General features: G+C 32.9%; 1 protein-coding gene and 1 long non-coding RNA gene across 2 annotated transcripts; both read left to right on the plus strand.

The window, feature by feature from the left end:
• Window positions 1-7,802: 7,802 nt before the first annotated feature.
• Window positions 7,803-9,712, plus strand: LOC120143498 (putative pentatricopeptide repeat-containing protein At5g59200, chloroplastic). Its single transcript, XM_039157803.1, has one exon. The coding sequence runs from the start codon at window positions 7,803-7,805 to the stop codon at window positions 9,702-9,704; it is 1,902 nt and encodes a 633-aa protein (XP_039013734.1). The 3' UTR covers window positions 9,705-9,712.
• A 324-nt stretch (window positions 9,713-10,036) lies between these two features.
• LOC120143546 lies at window positions 10,037-13,905 on the plus strand. The gene is made up of 3 exons (XR_005517952.1): window positions 10,037-10,118; window positions 11,522-11,526; window positions 13,702-13,905. It is a non-coding gene; the product is annotated as an uncharacterized LOC120143546 (long non-coding RNA).
• The last annotated feature ends 3,752 nt before the right edge of the window (window positions 13,906-17,657 follow it).

Raw genomic sequence — 17,657 nt, forward strand, 5'->3', positions numbered from 1 at the left:
ACCTTTATAATAAATACATTGAGTCATTCCAATCCTATAGAATTCGGGAAGAACGTATTCCCTCACTTCAAGCCATGAACAAAATTGACTTTGAATACCTCCCAATTCTTAAACAATGGAAGTTTGATAAACTTTTTTCACTTTAACCTATCGTCTTCCACCAATTAGTCCGTATTTTCTATTCTAATGCGGTCTATATTCAAAATCAAACCCAATGTGGAACCATCGGAATTAGATCATATCTTCTAGGATAGTACATTGTTGTTGATTCCGCAACTATTGCTTCTCATTTCGGGTTAGATGATGATGGTGTGTTTGACGAAAAAGAATCTGTGGCTTATCCCTATACTCCTAATGCTAGTGTCAGTACCCTTCGAACCCATCACGACCGTTTCCTTCATTTTATTATTTCTTAGTGGTTTCGTCCTTCTGCTGGTAGGTACTCCACTCTACGTGCTAGGGATTTATGGTGGATATATTGTATTAAAAATAAAATCAAAATAAATCTTCCACAGGTCATTTTTAGTCAACTAGTAGACATCGTAAACATTGTTCCTTCTAAACATGTTGAAACATTAGCCTACGGATGTCTACTTAGTAACATGTTTATCAAATTTGGTCTAGACGTTTCTCTTGACACTCCCATTCCTCTCCTAAATCAAATCAATCTCACTTCTTTAAAGAAAGTGGATTGGGTTCAAGATGAACGCACCGGTTTTTGGGTCTTCCGACCAAATAAACAAACTCCGGGAGCTAGTTCTTCTCGTGCTCCTCCTCCTCCTCCGGCTACGGATGTTGATCCCGAGCTTCAAGGGATATTTCAAGATATTGACGATCCAGCTAATGAACCAGAACCCGCTCGGCAAGAAGATCACACACTACCTTATTTCCGATCTTTTTTAGAGGCATTTGATCTACGATTTGCTTCCATGGAGTCTTAGATTACTGAGTTTCAGAGGGAGATGCGTGATCGTATGGATGCTCTGACTCTTGAAGTTCGAGCTCATTATCCTTCTCCTCCTGATCCTCCGATGGAGTAGATTTGTATTTCTTGTCATGCTTTCTTAAATTTAAAACTTGGATTGATTTTGATATTTCTAGTTTGTTTGTTTTTGGATACTTTGACTTTGATTGGTTGTTGAATGTTTGGACTTATTTTATATTTATGGATGCTTGAACTTAATATATATATTTGGTTTGGTTACATTTTTTTATTTTTGCATCATTAGACATATATGACCAATTATCCATTGCATGTTATATGAATATTGATTTATGAAACTAATGGCTAACCTCTCTTTTGATTGTGATCTTAGTAGCTTATAATTAATAAATCAATTGGCTTAAGTTTTTCAAAACATTCTTGTTTAAAACATTTGATAGAGTCTTTTTGATTTAAAAAAAAAGGGGAGAAGATGTGTGTCATAGTAAGGGGGAGTAATTTTTCAAAAGTTGATTTCAAAAATAATTTTTTAAATCTTAAAATTTCCCAAGTGTTTTGTTATATCAAAAAGGGGGAGATTGTTAAAAACATTTTTGATATTTCGATATAACAAATTAAGTTAAATGAATTTTAAGATTTTTACAAATGATTTTACAATTTATATTCGATTCAATTTATCGAATATCAAATTATTACTCCAAGTCTTTGAAGATCAATTTTAATTCTTACTAAATGTGTAAAATTGTGATTTGTACTTAAACTATTTTTGAAACAATTTTCACAAAGTATTTTGAACCAAAATCAAGCCTTAAATCAATTTTTCAAAGGCATGCACCGATGCATCAATACCATGCATCGATGCATCAATGAATAAATTGAAACATCGAATGCATTCCATGCACCGATGCACTCTCCATGCATCGATGCACTCTTATTTAATTAAAACATTGAATGTATTTGATGCATCGATGCACAATCCATGCATCAGGCTATTTTTCAAACATCGAATGCACTTCATGCATCGATGCACTCTTAGTGCACCGATGCACTAGGAGTACAACGGTCAAAATATTTGAAATTTTACATTGATGCACCGATGCATAATGGTCATGCATCGATGCATGAGACGCTCCCACCCAGAAAATTAATTGTTTTCACACAATAACGGCTCTATTGACTCCACTAATTATCACCAACGTTCAGAATTGATTCAAGGATTATTTAAACAAGTTTAGAAGCCATTTATCAACAACAAGAAACATCAAGCAACTAGAATCAAGAAAGAATCAAAGAGAAAGCATCAAACCTCAAGTTTGAGCATTTAAAGCCTATTTTTCATTCAATATTCATTTTGCTTTCAAGAACACTTTTGTACTCAATTGTATTTATTCTTAAGTATTCTTTTCTTTGTTCTAGAATTGTGCAAACAATCTACCTTGTGAGGATTTCCTTGTAAGTTTGCAAATTTGTATTGTTCTCTTTGGGAGAGAGTTTTTCTCAAGAATTTGGGGTATAATTCTTGAGGGTTTGTAAGGTTACTATTTTTCCTCAAGAGAAAGACAAATTAGTGAATTTGTGGAAAATCCTTAGTGTGGATAGCTAAGGTAGTGGACGTAGACTTTGATTGAGAAAGTCGAACCACTCTAAATTACTGTGCAAATCTTTTCAATTTTCTGCCAAAGCTTCCACCGAAATTTTTAATTGCCAATTCACCCCCCTCTTGGCTGATTCCGTCGATCGATTAACTCAACATGTACCGATGTATAGATAGTGCATCGATGCACCCGTCAAGGGATGCATCGATACATGGTGTAGTGCATCGATGCATACCTTCATTAAAAGATGAAAATAGCTTTCTTTTTAGCCTAAGGAGTAATAGTTTAGAATATATTAATTCGTATGCTGATATATATCAATGTATTACTATGTAGATTTAGAACGTAATCTTGTTTCGGAACAATCGAAATATTAGGATCGAGTCAAAGCAAGCAAGGCTAAGGTGAGTGCGTATTAGTTGGTATATTATGATGAATGGAAATAAGACTTGTGACAAGTCTATTTCCTATAATAGCATACATATAAGCATGTTATTGATATGGGCATAATTGTGATATATTATTGTATATGTAGTATGATCTGAGTGAATGTATGTTATTGTCATGTGATTAAGATATCAATCATGTGATAATGAATTGTATGGATATATGGAAGGTAAATTAAGCTAAAGTATGTGAACATATGTATATAAGATAACCCATGTAGATATGATTTATGAGAGTATAAGTGATATGATTGCAAGATTTCAAGAGATAAGCCATATGATATGAGTGATATGATAAGAACCTATGTTTATGTGATATGGCTATGTGAATATAGGGTAAATATAATAATGATGCCCATGTTACGTGATATGAGAGCTAGTGGTATAGGTTGCATGCCAAGAGTCGAGGGTTCTACGTGGTCCTTCGGGATATATATGTAATTCTGTGGAACATATATGTGGTACTTCGGTACACTTATTTGGTCCATTGTATTATGTGTATGGTTCTTAAGGAGTGGTCCTTCGGGACAAAGTGGTCTTTCGGGACAAATCAGTGGTCCTTCGGGACATAGTGGTCAATTGGGACAAATATACAGTGCCACTAGTGGGAATTTATTCGAGCTGTGGTGACAGCATCAGTGCACAACCTCAATGAACTCACATATCTTTAGTTCTCCAAGATGTACATGGGCCAATAAAGAAATAATATACAGAAACTTAACATGATTGTCATATGTGATTGAACATTTGGATGTGAATGTATGAGTTTCATTTATTGCATATATGATATGTTCTATGTGAAATATGTTGATATGATATATGGGAATGTAAGTGAATATAATATAATTATAAGATATGTTAGAAGTAATTTCATGAGAAATCTAGTGAACGCTATATACATATATATACATAGATAATGAAGTGGTGAACTATATGATTAATGAGAATTGAGACAAAGCATATAGTATATTAATTGAGGAAAAAAATATATAAATAAGTATAAAAGGATATTAGATAAGTTGCGTAGGAAGGTATATACGTTTAAAATAAAACTGTGAACTAACCTTGGTAAATTAGTAAGGGATATGAAATTTAGTATAAGAATCCTAGAAATCATATGAGAATATCAAAGGAATCAAATGACAATAAGTTATGCAAATGTATGTTTATTAAATGAAGATTTGGTGAGGAATGAATTAAGAGAATATAAGAAATTAGGATATTAGAATATGTAACGAGAATTTATGGGTGAAATGTTAAATAGAAAAATAGAGAAAGGAGAGATAAAATATGTAGGATTGCGATCAAAATTACAGGATTAAGAATAAGGTAAGTAAACGATTTAAATGAAGATAGTAGAATGTGATATAAGCTAAGTAGTTTAAAGTAAATGATTATAAGAATATAAAATAGTAAAACTTATATGTGATATTATAAGGTTTGTGTATGTATGTATTCATTTTATTAAGTGTACATGAAGATGTATGTTATAATAGCATTAATTATTCATATGCATTGTTAGAAGTTTAGTTTATATTATATGTTTTATAAGTCTCACTAAGTCATAGACTTAGCGTGTGATTGTTTCACACGTAGGTTACAGAAGCGAGAAGAGAAGCTAAGAGGAGAAAGACAGGTTAGCATCTTCCTTACGAATATCGGATCAGAAACATATTAAATATATGTATTATGTTTATTAGAATGTAGTTGGCATGTAGTATAAATATTTGAATAGTATAAGCTCTGATATGTTTTGTAAAACCCAATTATGTCAATTAATGAAAAATATTAATTTTATCGAATAGTGAGTTGAATTTTTATCCACCTGTAAAGGAAAATGTTTTGAAAAGTCAATGTGACACCTAGGACTCGGATCCGGGTTGGATACTGGTTGAGGGTGTTACATGAATTACATGAAAGTAAACTACGTGATTATATGCACATGTGATATATGACAGAAGAAAAGAAATATGTGATCATAAGAGCAATGATATGAGTACATGAATTTATGAAGCATAAGAAAAATGCCCATGTTATATAATACAAGAGCTATAGGTATAGTTGTCATGCCAAGAGTAGAGGGTCTACGCGGTCATTCGGGGCAAATTCTACGTGGTCCTTCGGGATGTATATGTATTCATTGGAGCATGTATGAGGTATTTTGAGACGCCTACTTGATCTTTGGTATATGTATATGATTCTTAAGGAATTTATATGTGGTCCTTATGGACAATCTTATATGGCACTACGGTGCATTTCTACGTGACACTTCCGTGCAAATTCTACGTGGCACTTCGGTACAAATTTATACGAGCTGTGGTGACAGCATTTGTGCACAACCTCAATGTACTCACATACCTTCAGTTCTCAACAGTGTACATGGGCTAATAAATAATTTAATAAGTATATTGAATATGATATGTATATGTGATTTGTTATATGGAATAGATTACCGGATTTATGTAATGGTGTATTGCTTGATTAATGCATAATATGTTATGTATAAGGGTATTAAATTATAAGAATTAATGATAATGAATGTGAAATGTTAAACGACTTGATAATGATATATGTGTTATATGATGAATATATGGTAAGTAAAAGGGATTAATGATAGTATTTGCATATGTATGCCTTTTGTTTATATGAAAAGATATATGTTTTATATGCCTCACTAATTCATCGACTTAGCGGGTGATTGTTTCACACGTATGTTTGGAAAGCAAAAAAGAGAAGATTGATAAAAGTTATGCAAGACATGTCAGTTTCTCCTTTCCAAAGATCAAATCAGAAAAGCATTTAATAGTATGTATTTTGTAATACTTATAGTGGTTGGCATGTAAACAAAGATTTGAATCCTATATGTTTTAATCGGTTTTGTAAAATCATATGATTTAATTTTGTAATGTTTTAAACGTATAATTGTAAATGGTAAATGAAAGATGATGAATATTTTAAATTTTATGAATTTATACATATTTTACGGAAGTACTATAGTAGTACTGTAGCAGGTATCGATTCCTTGTAGCAGGGGAATCAGTTCCTCTTTGATAATCTGGAAAATTTTAACATTCGAGTATTGTAGCAGGATACTGTTAACGGTACTGTTCATTATTGTTCACAGTATTGTTCATGCCGTATTTTACTGTTCATAAATATGTTTTTGACTCAAAATTTCATACGAAACACAATTCAATAATATATGATCGTATTTTCTTAAAATGGGTTCAAATGTTTTGATATTTTGTAAGAATAAAGGTTTTGAAATATCAATGTGACATCTCGGACTCGTATTCGGATCGAATACGGGTTGGGGTATTACAAATATTATGTCTAATATTATTAACATCAATGTGTTATCGCATGGACGATGATGAATGACATACGTTGAACAACGGATTTGGAGCTGTATGATCAGTAATCTCACTGTTCATTGAATATTAAAAAAATTAGAAAGAAACAACTTCGTTAATTAGACTAACTAAATTGATTGTGATGGAAGAGCAGTGCTCGTCAAATATGATGCGTATGAAGCAAATATCAAGTTTGATATTATAGGTATAAAATAATTTTGTGACAAATTCGAAACATATGCTAAATAACATGTTGATATTATGTCGGTTGCATAGATGATGCATGTTGTGTTGTTCTAAAAGGTGTTGTTGATGACGAGTTGAAATAGTTTGCTCTTTCCTATTAATGTAGGGTGTAGCAACGCATACAGCTAAGGTGTCGTCATGGTTAAAAATTTGAGAATTTAGGGGCGTTTGGATAGGGGAACGTGAGATTTTTTGGGAATGAAATCCACATTCCCCCGTTTAGTTGGTCGGAATGTCATTCCCGATAATGTTTTATTATCAATAGTGAATTTTTTTGGGTATATTATCGGGAATGTCATTACCTCCCTTCCTTTAGGTATTGTAACATTATCTGCGTTTTGGACTAAAATGCCCTTAATTTTTTTTTTCAAAAATATCATTCTTCTGTCATTGAATAGTAAAAATTCTACGAAGGTTAAATTACAAATTTATCTTTAAACTATTTTAGATTTATAAAAAAATCTAATTAAAATTTTATATAAAGTTCAGGGGTTAAAATAAAATTTTACCATTTTATTAAACATTTTTTATATTATAAAAAAATTATATAAATTTTATGATTTTTTAAAAAAATATATATAAATATTTTCTAACTTGTAATATTATACAAATATATAATAAGGACAATTTGGTCAAATATACATTCCAATAATCTTTTATTCTTTTAACCAAACACAGTAATCTTACATTCCTTTAACCAAACACAAAATACAACATTCTCAGTAATCTTATTCTCTAGTAATCTTTTATTCCTACTGGTAATCTTATATTTCGTGAACCAAACGCATCCTTAGTAGTTTAGGGATTTAATGGATTAGAGTAACGATAAGAACAATAGTCGGTCAATGTGTGAATGATTGCTCGAAGACGATAACGATGATATATGGTGGCTAATGACAGTTAATAATGAGGTTTTAAGGTTTTAGAGTTTTTTGTGATTTTAGAAAAATTTAATTTTTTTTAAAATATGATTTAATTTTTTTAAAATTTTTTTATAAACATGACATGTGATAAGTTTTAAATTATTTTTTTTATAGTTTGTGACAATATTATACACTTAAAAATAATATTTAAACTGTTAAACAGTTAAATTATACTTAAAAGTATTTTAATCACCTAAAACGAGAAAAGAATATAGATTAATCACTTATTTTTTTAATCAAGTCCTATTATAAATATCCCTTCACCTTCAAAGCATAAGAAGTTAGAACACCAGGAAATGAGTTACTCCATGTTAGCTGTTGTAGGATCCTTCACTTACCCGTCAACTTCAGCTCCAAATCCAAAACTCTGCAACGCCACCCTACGCAGAAAAGAATTCATTTCTCTCTTAAAAAATTGCAAAGACGCCAACCAAATCCTCCCAATACATGCCAAAATCATCAGAACCGGCCATGACCAAGACCCTTTCGTCCTCTTCCAGCTTCTATGCCTCAGCTCCACTCTATCCTCCGTTAATTATGCCTCCACCATTTTTCAACAGGTCCGTAACCCAAATGTCTTCCTCTACACAGCTCTCATTGATGGATTTGTCTTGGTTGGTTCCTACTCTGATGGGATTCGCCTTTATTATCAAATGATTGATCGGTTCATTGTGCCGGATAAGTATGTTATCACCTCCGTTTTGAAAGCTTGTGAGTATCGTTTTGCTTTGAGGGAGGGAAAAGAGGTTCATTGCCAAGCTTTGAAACTTGGGTTATGCTCGAATAGATCGATAACCATGAAGCTGATGGAATTCTACGGGAAGTGTGGTGAATTTGATAATGCGAGGAAAGTGTTTGATAAATTGACGGAAAGAGATGTTGTTGCCTCAACAATCATGATAAACTGTTTTCTAGACCATGGGTTGGTCAAGCAGGCGGTTCAGGTTTTTGATCGGGTAAGGGTTAAGGATACTGTTTGCTGGACCGCGATGATTGATGGGTTGATTAGAAATGGGGAGATGAACATGGCTTTGGAGTTGTTTAGGGAAATGCAAAAAGACAATGTGAAGCCTAACGAAGTTACAGTTGTTTGTGTTTTGTCCGCGTGCTCACAATTGGGGGCGTTAGAGCTTGGAAGATGGGTTCATTCGTACATTGGAAAACACCATAGGATAGAGCTTAATCATTTCGTGGGGGGTGCACTGATCAATATGTATTCGAGGTGTGGTGATATTGATGAGGCTGAACGAGTTTTTGCAATGATGAAAGAGAGAAATGTTATTACATACAATTTAATGATTTCAGGGCTTGCTATGCATGGAAAGAGTATTGAAGCTGTTGATATTTTTCGGGGAATGATTAAGCAAGGGATTTTGCCAACTAGTGTTACCTTTGTTGCTGTTTTGAATGCTTGTAATCATGGAGGCTTGGTCGATTTGGGGTTTGAGATGTTCCATTCTATGAGTAAAGATTATGGTATTCCACCACAAATAGAGCACTATGGATGTATCGTTGATCTTCTTGGTCGTGTAGGTCGTCTAAAGGAGGCTTATAATTTCATTCAGAATATGGAAATAGCACCTGATCATGTCATGTTGGTGGCCTTGCTGAGTGCTTGTAAAATTCACGGAAACCTTGAATTAGGAGAACAGGTTGCAAGAATTTTAATTAATCATGGGGGTGTAGATTCTGGCACTTACGTTCTGCTATCAAATGTCTATGCTTCATCAGGAAAATGGAAAGAAGCAGCTCAAATCAGGGCAAAGATGAAGGAAGGTGGAATCCTAAAAGAACCAGGTTGCAGCTCCATTGAAGTGAATAATGAGATACACGAGTTTCTTCTGGGAGAGCTAAGGCACCCTCAAAAAGGAAAAATATATAAGAAGTTAGAGGAGTTGAACCAAATATTAAAAGCAGGACATACTCCAGCAACAGATGTTGTTTTGCATGATATAGAAGACTGGGAGAAAGAGCAGGCTTTAGCAATACACAGCGAGAGGCTTGCAATATGCTATGGTTTAATCTCTACTAAACCAGGTACCACAATAAGGGTTGTGAAGAACTTGAGGGTTTGTGATGATTGCCACTCGATGATCAAGCTCCTTGCTATGATTACTGGAAGGAAAATTGTGGTGAGGGATCGCAAAAGATTCCACCATTTTGAGAACGGGAAATGCTCTTGTGGAGATTACTGGTGATTTAAAATGGGGAAAAAGAAAAGAATCTTAAGCCTTATATAGAGATCTACGAGCATGAAGGTTGAGTAAAGTTACAGTCTGGCCACCATTGCTTGTAACAGTCGCGTCTCAACTAAATGGCAAAACTATCGTTTTTATTCCTTATAGTAACTCTTTTGAACAGAGGAAGCCTATCATGTATACAAATAATCTGTAAATAAGGTTTATGTTGAAAGTTCTGTTGAAAAGGACGTTTGCTTAGGGTGAAGGTGGAGTAATGCTCGACTTCTACGATGGAGGACGGTCGAAAAAACATGAAGTAGATGGCAATTTCAAACCTTATATGGGTAATTTTCTTGATTCAGATCTTGATGGTTCAGTAATCAGTCTTAGATTGCTTTGTAACAAGGATCAAGTAAATAGTACGAAGATAATGTTACGGAAGACGGCTATCGGATAGAGTAAAATCGCTACTGATAATTTGAGAAAATAAAAATGAAGATAAAAGAGATACAAAATTTACGTGAAAAACCCCTAAATAATATAGGGTAAAAACCACAGACAACGGTAGAAGAATTTCACTATAAGAAAATAGGAATTACAACTTCTCTCGATCTATCAAGGAGAAAACAACGATAATTCTCTCTAGATAAAAAGGATAAAACAACTCTCAAGAAACTCTCTAAATTCTCTCTAATATTGGAAGAAATCTAGAATGTTTTGGGATGATTTTGAAGCTAAATGAGCTATGGTATTTATAGTTGAATCTAAATGACTAATCTTAAAAATACCCTAAAGTATAATGACTAAATGTGAGATTGTACCATTTCCAAAAAATCAACATTTTCATGCTGCCAACTTATTGTAGAAATTTTGGCTAAGTTAGGCACTGAAAGTTTTCATCAATCTATGCTGCCATCTTGGACTTTCAATGTTGTCATCTTGGACTTTCAACAATCTCCCACTTGAAGATTTGATTAGAATAATCATATCTTCACACCATTCTTTCTACCTTGTACCTTCATATTGCTTACTCTGAGTGCCAATTGGGACGTCTTCTCACACGATCTGATTGACGAGTTGTTGGAGCTTTAGAACTCTCTGGTTCTTGTTCATCATATGCTGGTTCTACTTCAGAAGAATCTCCTTGCTCAAAATCCTTTTCCACATGTATCTGTGTAGTCTCTGACTTTTCAGCGCTATCATCATCTTCTTTTCTTTTTAGCTTATCTTCTACAAAGATAACATCCCTGCTGATGACTACTTTATGGGCAATGGGATCCCACAAGCGATACCCTTTGACTCTATCAGCATACCCCAAGAATTTGTATTTCCTGGATTTTGGATCCAGCTTTGAGATTTCTTGGGAGTTGTACATCACGTACACAATACTTCCAAATATATGAAGGTTTGAATAATCAGCTGGTTTACCAGTCCACATCTCCATTGGTGTCTTCAGCTCTGTTGCAGTTGATGGAGCTCGATTCACCATATAACAGGCGGTATTGACTGCTTCTGCCCAGAATGATTTTTCTAGGCCTGCATCCCTCAACATTGCTCTTGTTCTTTCTAACAAGGTTCTGTTCATCCGCTCTGTCACTCCATTTTGTTGAGGAGTGTTCGTCACTGTGAACTGTCTTTTGATGCCTTCTTTCCTACAAAAGTCATCAAATTCTTCGCTTGTGTATTCTCCTCCATTATCTGTTCTGAAACACTTGATTTTATTTCCAGAATCAAGTTCCACCCGCGCCTTGAAGTTTTTGAAAGTTGAAAACACGTCTGACTTCTTCTTAATAGGATACACCCAATATCTCCTGGAGTAGTCATCAATAAATGAGACAAAGTATTTTGCTCCACCTAGGGATGTAACTGGTACTTACCATACGTCAGAGTGAACCAATTCTAGAACACTTTTGCCTCTAGAATTTGATGTGTTGAATTTCAACCGGTGCTGCTTACTTGTTATGCAATGCTCACACAAAGTAAGTGATACCTTTGTTAAGCCTGGAAGTAGCTTTTGCTCCACAAGGACTTTCATTCCTTGTTCTGACATGTGTCTAAGTTTCTGATGCCATAACATTGCAGAATCTGAACTACATGAGGCAACAGAGGCTTCTGCTTCTAGCAAAGTTTCTCCCTTCAGCATGTACAAGTTTGCTGGTATCTTTTCGCCTTTCAACACCACAAGCGCTCCACGGAACACCTTCATGATTTCTTTCTGTGTTTCAATCTTGCTTGCATTATTATTCAACAATCCGTAGGATAATAAATTTTTCTTCAGACCTTTCACGTGCCGCACATCTTGAACAACTTTAATCGTTTCATCATACATCTTCAATTTGATGGTTCTCACGCCAACGATCTATAAGGCATGATCATTGCAACTATACACAGATCCTCCTAAGACATGTTCATAATGATGGAACCATTCTCTTCTTGAGGTCATGTGATATGTTGCTCTTGAATCAATGAGTCATATATATGCATATCTCTTTCTGCCTTTCACGGTAGTTGACGCTTCACAGCATAGAGCATCTCCATCATCTAAAGTGTTTGTGGTATTGCCTTGTGGATTTGAGTTTTTATTTAAACTCCAACAATCCTTCTTCAAGTGACCCTTCTTTCCACAGTCGTAGCATTTTAAATTCTTCTTGTTTTTCGACTTTGATCTACCATGTTTGTGACTGCTACTTTGGCCACGTTCTGTTGATCTCCCTCTCATTGTTGTCAACGCTTCTGCTTGTTGCAGATTTACTTGTCTGTCTTCCTTGTTCTTGCGCTGATTTTCTTCTTGTAAAACATCAGATGCAACATCATCGAAGACTAAACTGGTGACATGACTGTTTGTCAAGTTGATGATGAGTTGATCATATGAATCCGGTAGACTTTGAAGTAGAAGTTCAGCACGTTCTTGTTCTCCTATTTTACAGCTTAAGGATGTAAGCTGAGAAAATAAAGTGTTCAGTGTATTTAAGTGTTCCGTCACTGAAGTAGATTCTGACATACGGAGAGTGTACAATTTCTCTTAAGGAAAATTTTATTGTGCAACGATGTGGCCTCGTACAGTTTGGTGAGATGATCACATATCTTCGTAGTTGTCTTCTTCTCCTTGATGCTTGACAATACTTCATCTGCTAATGCTAGATGAAAGTTTGTCATAGCATTCCCGTCCATTTTGATCCATTTGTTGTCATCTGTGAAATCTATCGGCCTTTCACTGATAGCTGCTAGACAACCGTCTTTCCTCAGGATGGCCTTCATCTTCAATTTCCACAATGAGAAATTTCTCTCATTGAATTTTTCAATATCAAATTTCGTTGCCATAACTTCTTTTACGGATAACTCCCACTATTTCACTATCGTGAATAGTTCTCTGGAACCTTCAAAGAATGGGTAATACCTTCTTACTTTCTTATGTTGGAGAATCCATCTTTTGGTGGCAACCACAAAGACAATAATCAGATATTACACACTCAAATCTGGCTCTGATACCAATTGTTGCGGAAGACGACTATCGAATAGAGCAAAATCGTAACTGATAATTTGAGAAAATAAAAATGAAGATAAAAGAGACACAAAATTTACGTGGAAAACCCCTAAATAATATAGGGTAAAAACCACGGACAACGGTAGAAGAATTTTACTATGAGAAAATAGGAATTACAACTTCTCTCGATCTACCAAGGAGAAAACAATGATAATTATCTCTAGATAAAAAGAAGAAAACAACTCTCAAGAAACTCTCTAAATTCTCTAGTATTGGAAGAAAGCTAGAATGCTTTAGGATGGTTTTGAAGCTAAATGAGATAGGGTATTTATAGTTGAAGCTAAAGGACTAATCTTAAAAATACCCTAGAGTATAATGACTAAATGTGAGATTGTACCATTTCCAAAAAAATCAACATTTTCATGCTGTCAACTTATTGTTGAAATTTTGGCTAAGTTAGGCATCGAAAGTTTTCATCAATCTATGCTGTCATCTTGGACTTTCAACAGATAAAACGCTTGAAGGAGGAAGCCAAGGGAGGGTTGTTGGCCCATTATTACGGTGAGGAAGTATAAATCAGGGAAATGGATTGTTACAGAACTTGAAGCGAAACAATCTATCTTTAGGAAGAATACTCTCTCCGTCCCATAAATAGGTTAGTGATAAAAGCATGTGAAGCCGACAATTGCCTTCTAGTTTCATCTCATTGTTAGTTTGCATTGGCTTTGGAAGAGATGCAATGATTAAACCCTTTGTTTCCTACTAGAAAATATCAAACAAAGTTCTTTCGTGTGTATATGACTAAGCAGTGAAATATTTGTGCACTAGTCTTATTGCTAATTTTGCGTAGTCATGTTCTACCTTCTAAATTTTAATTTGACAAACACAGCATAGAAGTTTTAAAGTTTCATACTATAAACTACACCATCATTAATAATACTACAAAGTTTAGCACATAATAATTAACAATAATTCAAGACATTATTAAAATGGGTAATTTACATTAACTGAACTTTACTCTCGCTCCTATTTTACTCACCGAACTTCAAAAAAATATCTGAACTTTATATATTAATTTTTTTGCCACTCTATGATGACATAGATTATTTTATTTGTAAGGACTAAACTCATATAAGGTCATTTAACTATTATGTCTAATATTTAATGGTCCAATGATATATTTGTAATAACATTTAATTGATTGACTAAATTATACTTTTTAAAACAAACATGATTCATTTATAATTTGACTAATAATTGAGTGATCTGGAATGTAATTTACCCAAAAGTTTAAAGCATTTAACAAACATGCACATGACCCTTTGGAATAAATATAAGATATTATTCTTTTAAAGATTTTATTTTTTATTTGACAAAAAATTAATATTCCAACATATTTGATGCTCAAACTCAATACCTCAATAGATAATAATAATCTTTTAACCACTAAGAACACTTGATTCGTGTTGATCCATTTATTTCTTAAATGTGTATCATCAGTTTAATATCTCATTATTTTATCATATTTTTTGTTTAGATTCAACCATTGCAATGTTTTGTTTAATTATTGCTATTTGAGTCAAAAGATTTTAAAATTTTCAGAAATGAAAGGTTGATTTAATTAATTAAATTTAATTTGGTTATATTAATTAATTTTATAAAAAAATTAATTTAATTATCAGTTGAAAATTGATTATCTCAATTAATATCTATTCTGATACATGTTGTTATCTGCATGACTCAACAACAATTATGACCAACTCTTTGGTTTCCACTTTCCAGTCGAACCCAACTTCACGCAGAGAAAAAATCATATGAAGCATATATATTCCCTTTACATTATATACTTAATTCTTTTTGTTACGATGATATGATTATAAGATAATATTTATTTAAAATATTTTTAATTATTTTATATTAGATATCTAAATACCCTTACAGATATCATGTTCGAACCTGAAACTTTTACAAATAGTGATCATACTTTTAAGATCGTTTAATTAGTACTATAATTAATTAAATTATAAAAATAATAATTTATGAATTAAAAAGTATTGTTTTTAAAAATAGTATGCAACATAATTTCAATAAAAAGAAATGATATATTAGAAATCTTCCTGATTCACGCATGGCTGCATATATATTGGCCAGGAAATTGAAGTAATTTGCTTTAGGACAACACTTTTGGGTACCCAAAAGCAGGTCTTAACAAACATGAAAGTGGCCTGTCTTTCCTTACAAAAATCAATTAACAGTAGAGGCCTTATTGTCATTCCACTTCATCCTCCGAGACAATGATTCGAACCTTTTTATTTTAATAAAAAAGTTGAAACAAACTCACAAGCTTCAAAGTTTCAAACTTTATTTGGAACAAATAATTTTCCCTAAACCAATCCGAAAACAGAAGGGCCAAACATTTTCTATATAAAATCTGAACATAAACCCGACAATTGAATAAGCTGCTCTTAACTTTCCTCTTCTGTTCCATGAAGCAGAGTCCTTGAAGACACACGATCGAAGGTTGCAGGATTTCAATAATGGAAGAGTAAAGTTTTTTTCCCCTTAATTAAAAGCTTTGGTTGATTCTTTCAACGTCTCCCACGTTGAAAAGTTCCATTTGTTTTTCTCTTCATGGGCTCCGCCGTGGGATCCGTCATGGGGTGATTGTTTTTGATGCTCTCGATGGTGAACGTGATCGAGATACGGCTGGGGATGTTGTCCTGCGGCAGTAAGTCCGCTATTCAAGCGGTGGCGGGTGTGGTCATCCTGGTTTCTTATGCTCTCTTGGTTTACATTTCCACTGCAGTTTATGCTTTCTTGTATTGTGTCAACACACCTTTTCGTCCTATTAAGATTCAAATTCCTAAAAATATGATAGAATTTTACTAGGATTCAAACTCCTAAAAATAGGATAAAGTTTTACTATTATTTAAACTCCTAAAGATAAGATCCACAAGCATTATAAATAGTCATTGTAACTCACTATTGTAATACATTCGGAAGAGGATATACGAAATACCAAACAAAAAATTACAAGCAACTCGTAACCATTTTTCGAAGCATTTATATTTTGAAAGGTAAAGTTCATACATTCGCATGTTATTTTTCTTTACCCTTGCTGTGTTTTGATTCGAAAGAAAAATGAGAGAAGTGTTTTTGGCCGATGAACGGAGGCGTTTTCGAGATCTATTTTTGTAGATCTAGTCGCCGAGGCTTGTGTTTTAGAAAAATATTCGAATTTTTATAAACGTGTCGCGTGGATCCACGTGTTTTGTTATTTTTTTCTTCGATTGACTTTAAATTTTGACCCCTAACTCATTTTTTATTTTAATTTAACCCTTATTATTTATATGTATATATATATATATTTTTATTATATTTTATTTATTTATTTATTATAAATTTTTTTATTTTTCTTTACGTTATATTATATTATTTTCTTATTATAATATATATATATATATTATTATTATTTTTTATCTATGTTTACTTATTTACTATATTTTTTTACTATATTTTCCTAACGTTATATATATATATTCTTACTTCATTTTATTTTATATTTCTATGATTATATTTTTTAGTTAATATTATATGTATATTTTTATTTATTTATTATTATTGTTACTATTTAATATTTTATTATATTACATACTTTTTTATATTTTTATATATATATTTTTATTTTATTTATATTTCTATTATTATTTTCTTTTTTTAAAAACACTTTACCTTTTTATTCTTTTTGTATATATTTTTCTTCATTTATTTTATTTTATTCAATTTCATTTTTTTATATTTATTTCATCCAATTATTTTATGTTTATTATTATTGGTTTCATTTATTTCCTTGGTTTACTCTTTAGTTTTGTTATTTTCTTTTATTATTATTATTTTCTTTTAACATCTTATTTTAATTTTTAAGAGTATTTCCGTAAACTCATTAAGGGTAAGTAATTCGGATCAAATTTTACCTTTTAATTTAACTTGCAATTTTCTTAATCAAAGACAACTGGAAATTACGTAGTACCGAAAGGGCGGTTCAAGGGTGCTAATCCTTCCTTGACCGTAACCGACTCCCGAACCCGACACATCTTTAGAAAGACGCAGATCAGGTAAGAAATAGGGTATCCGATCAACCCATTTATTTTAAATAAATGATCGGTGGTGACTCTCAAATCCACATTTTTCAAGTCGAAACCCAATTCCGGGGCCTAACCGAAAGACGGTTACGACAGCTTGGCGGCTCTGCTGGGGACACAGGTAAGTGAGTTAGGCTAAGGTAATTTCCAGTTATCTTTTTAATGAAAATGATAAGTTTAAATTTTAAGGTAATATTTCGATCCTTATTACTTACTTTTGATTATACTTTCGAGTAAATAGTTGTATTGGCCGTTTTTTTAATGATTTCAGCCCTTAAAGATTTTTCATCCAAAGGCTACCTGAGCTCCGAACCCGTTTTAAGTGGGGGTGAAAGCGACACCTTC

Source organism: Hibiscus syriacus, unplaced genomic scaffold (genome assembly GCF_006381635.1).
Source record: "Hibiscus syriacus cultivar Baekdansim isolate YM2019G1 unplaced genomic scaffold, ASM638163v2 tig00110858_pilon, whole genome shotgun sequence".
NCBI lineage: Eukaryota > Viridiplantae > Streptophyta > Magnoliopsida > Malvales > Malvaceae > Hibiscus > Hibiscus syriacus.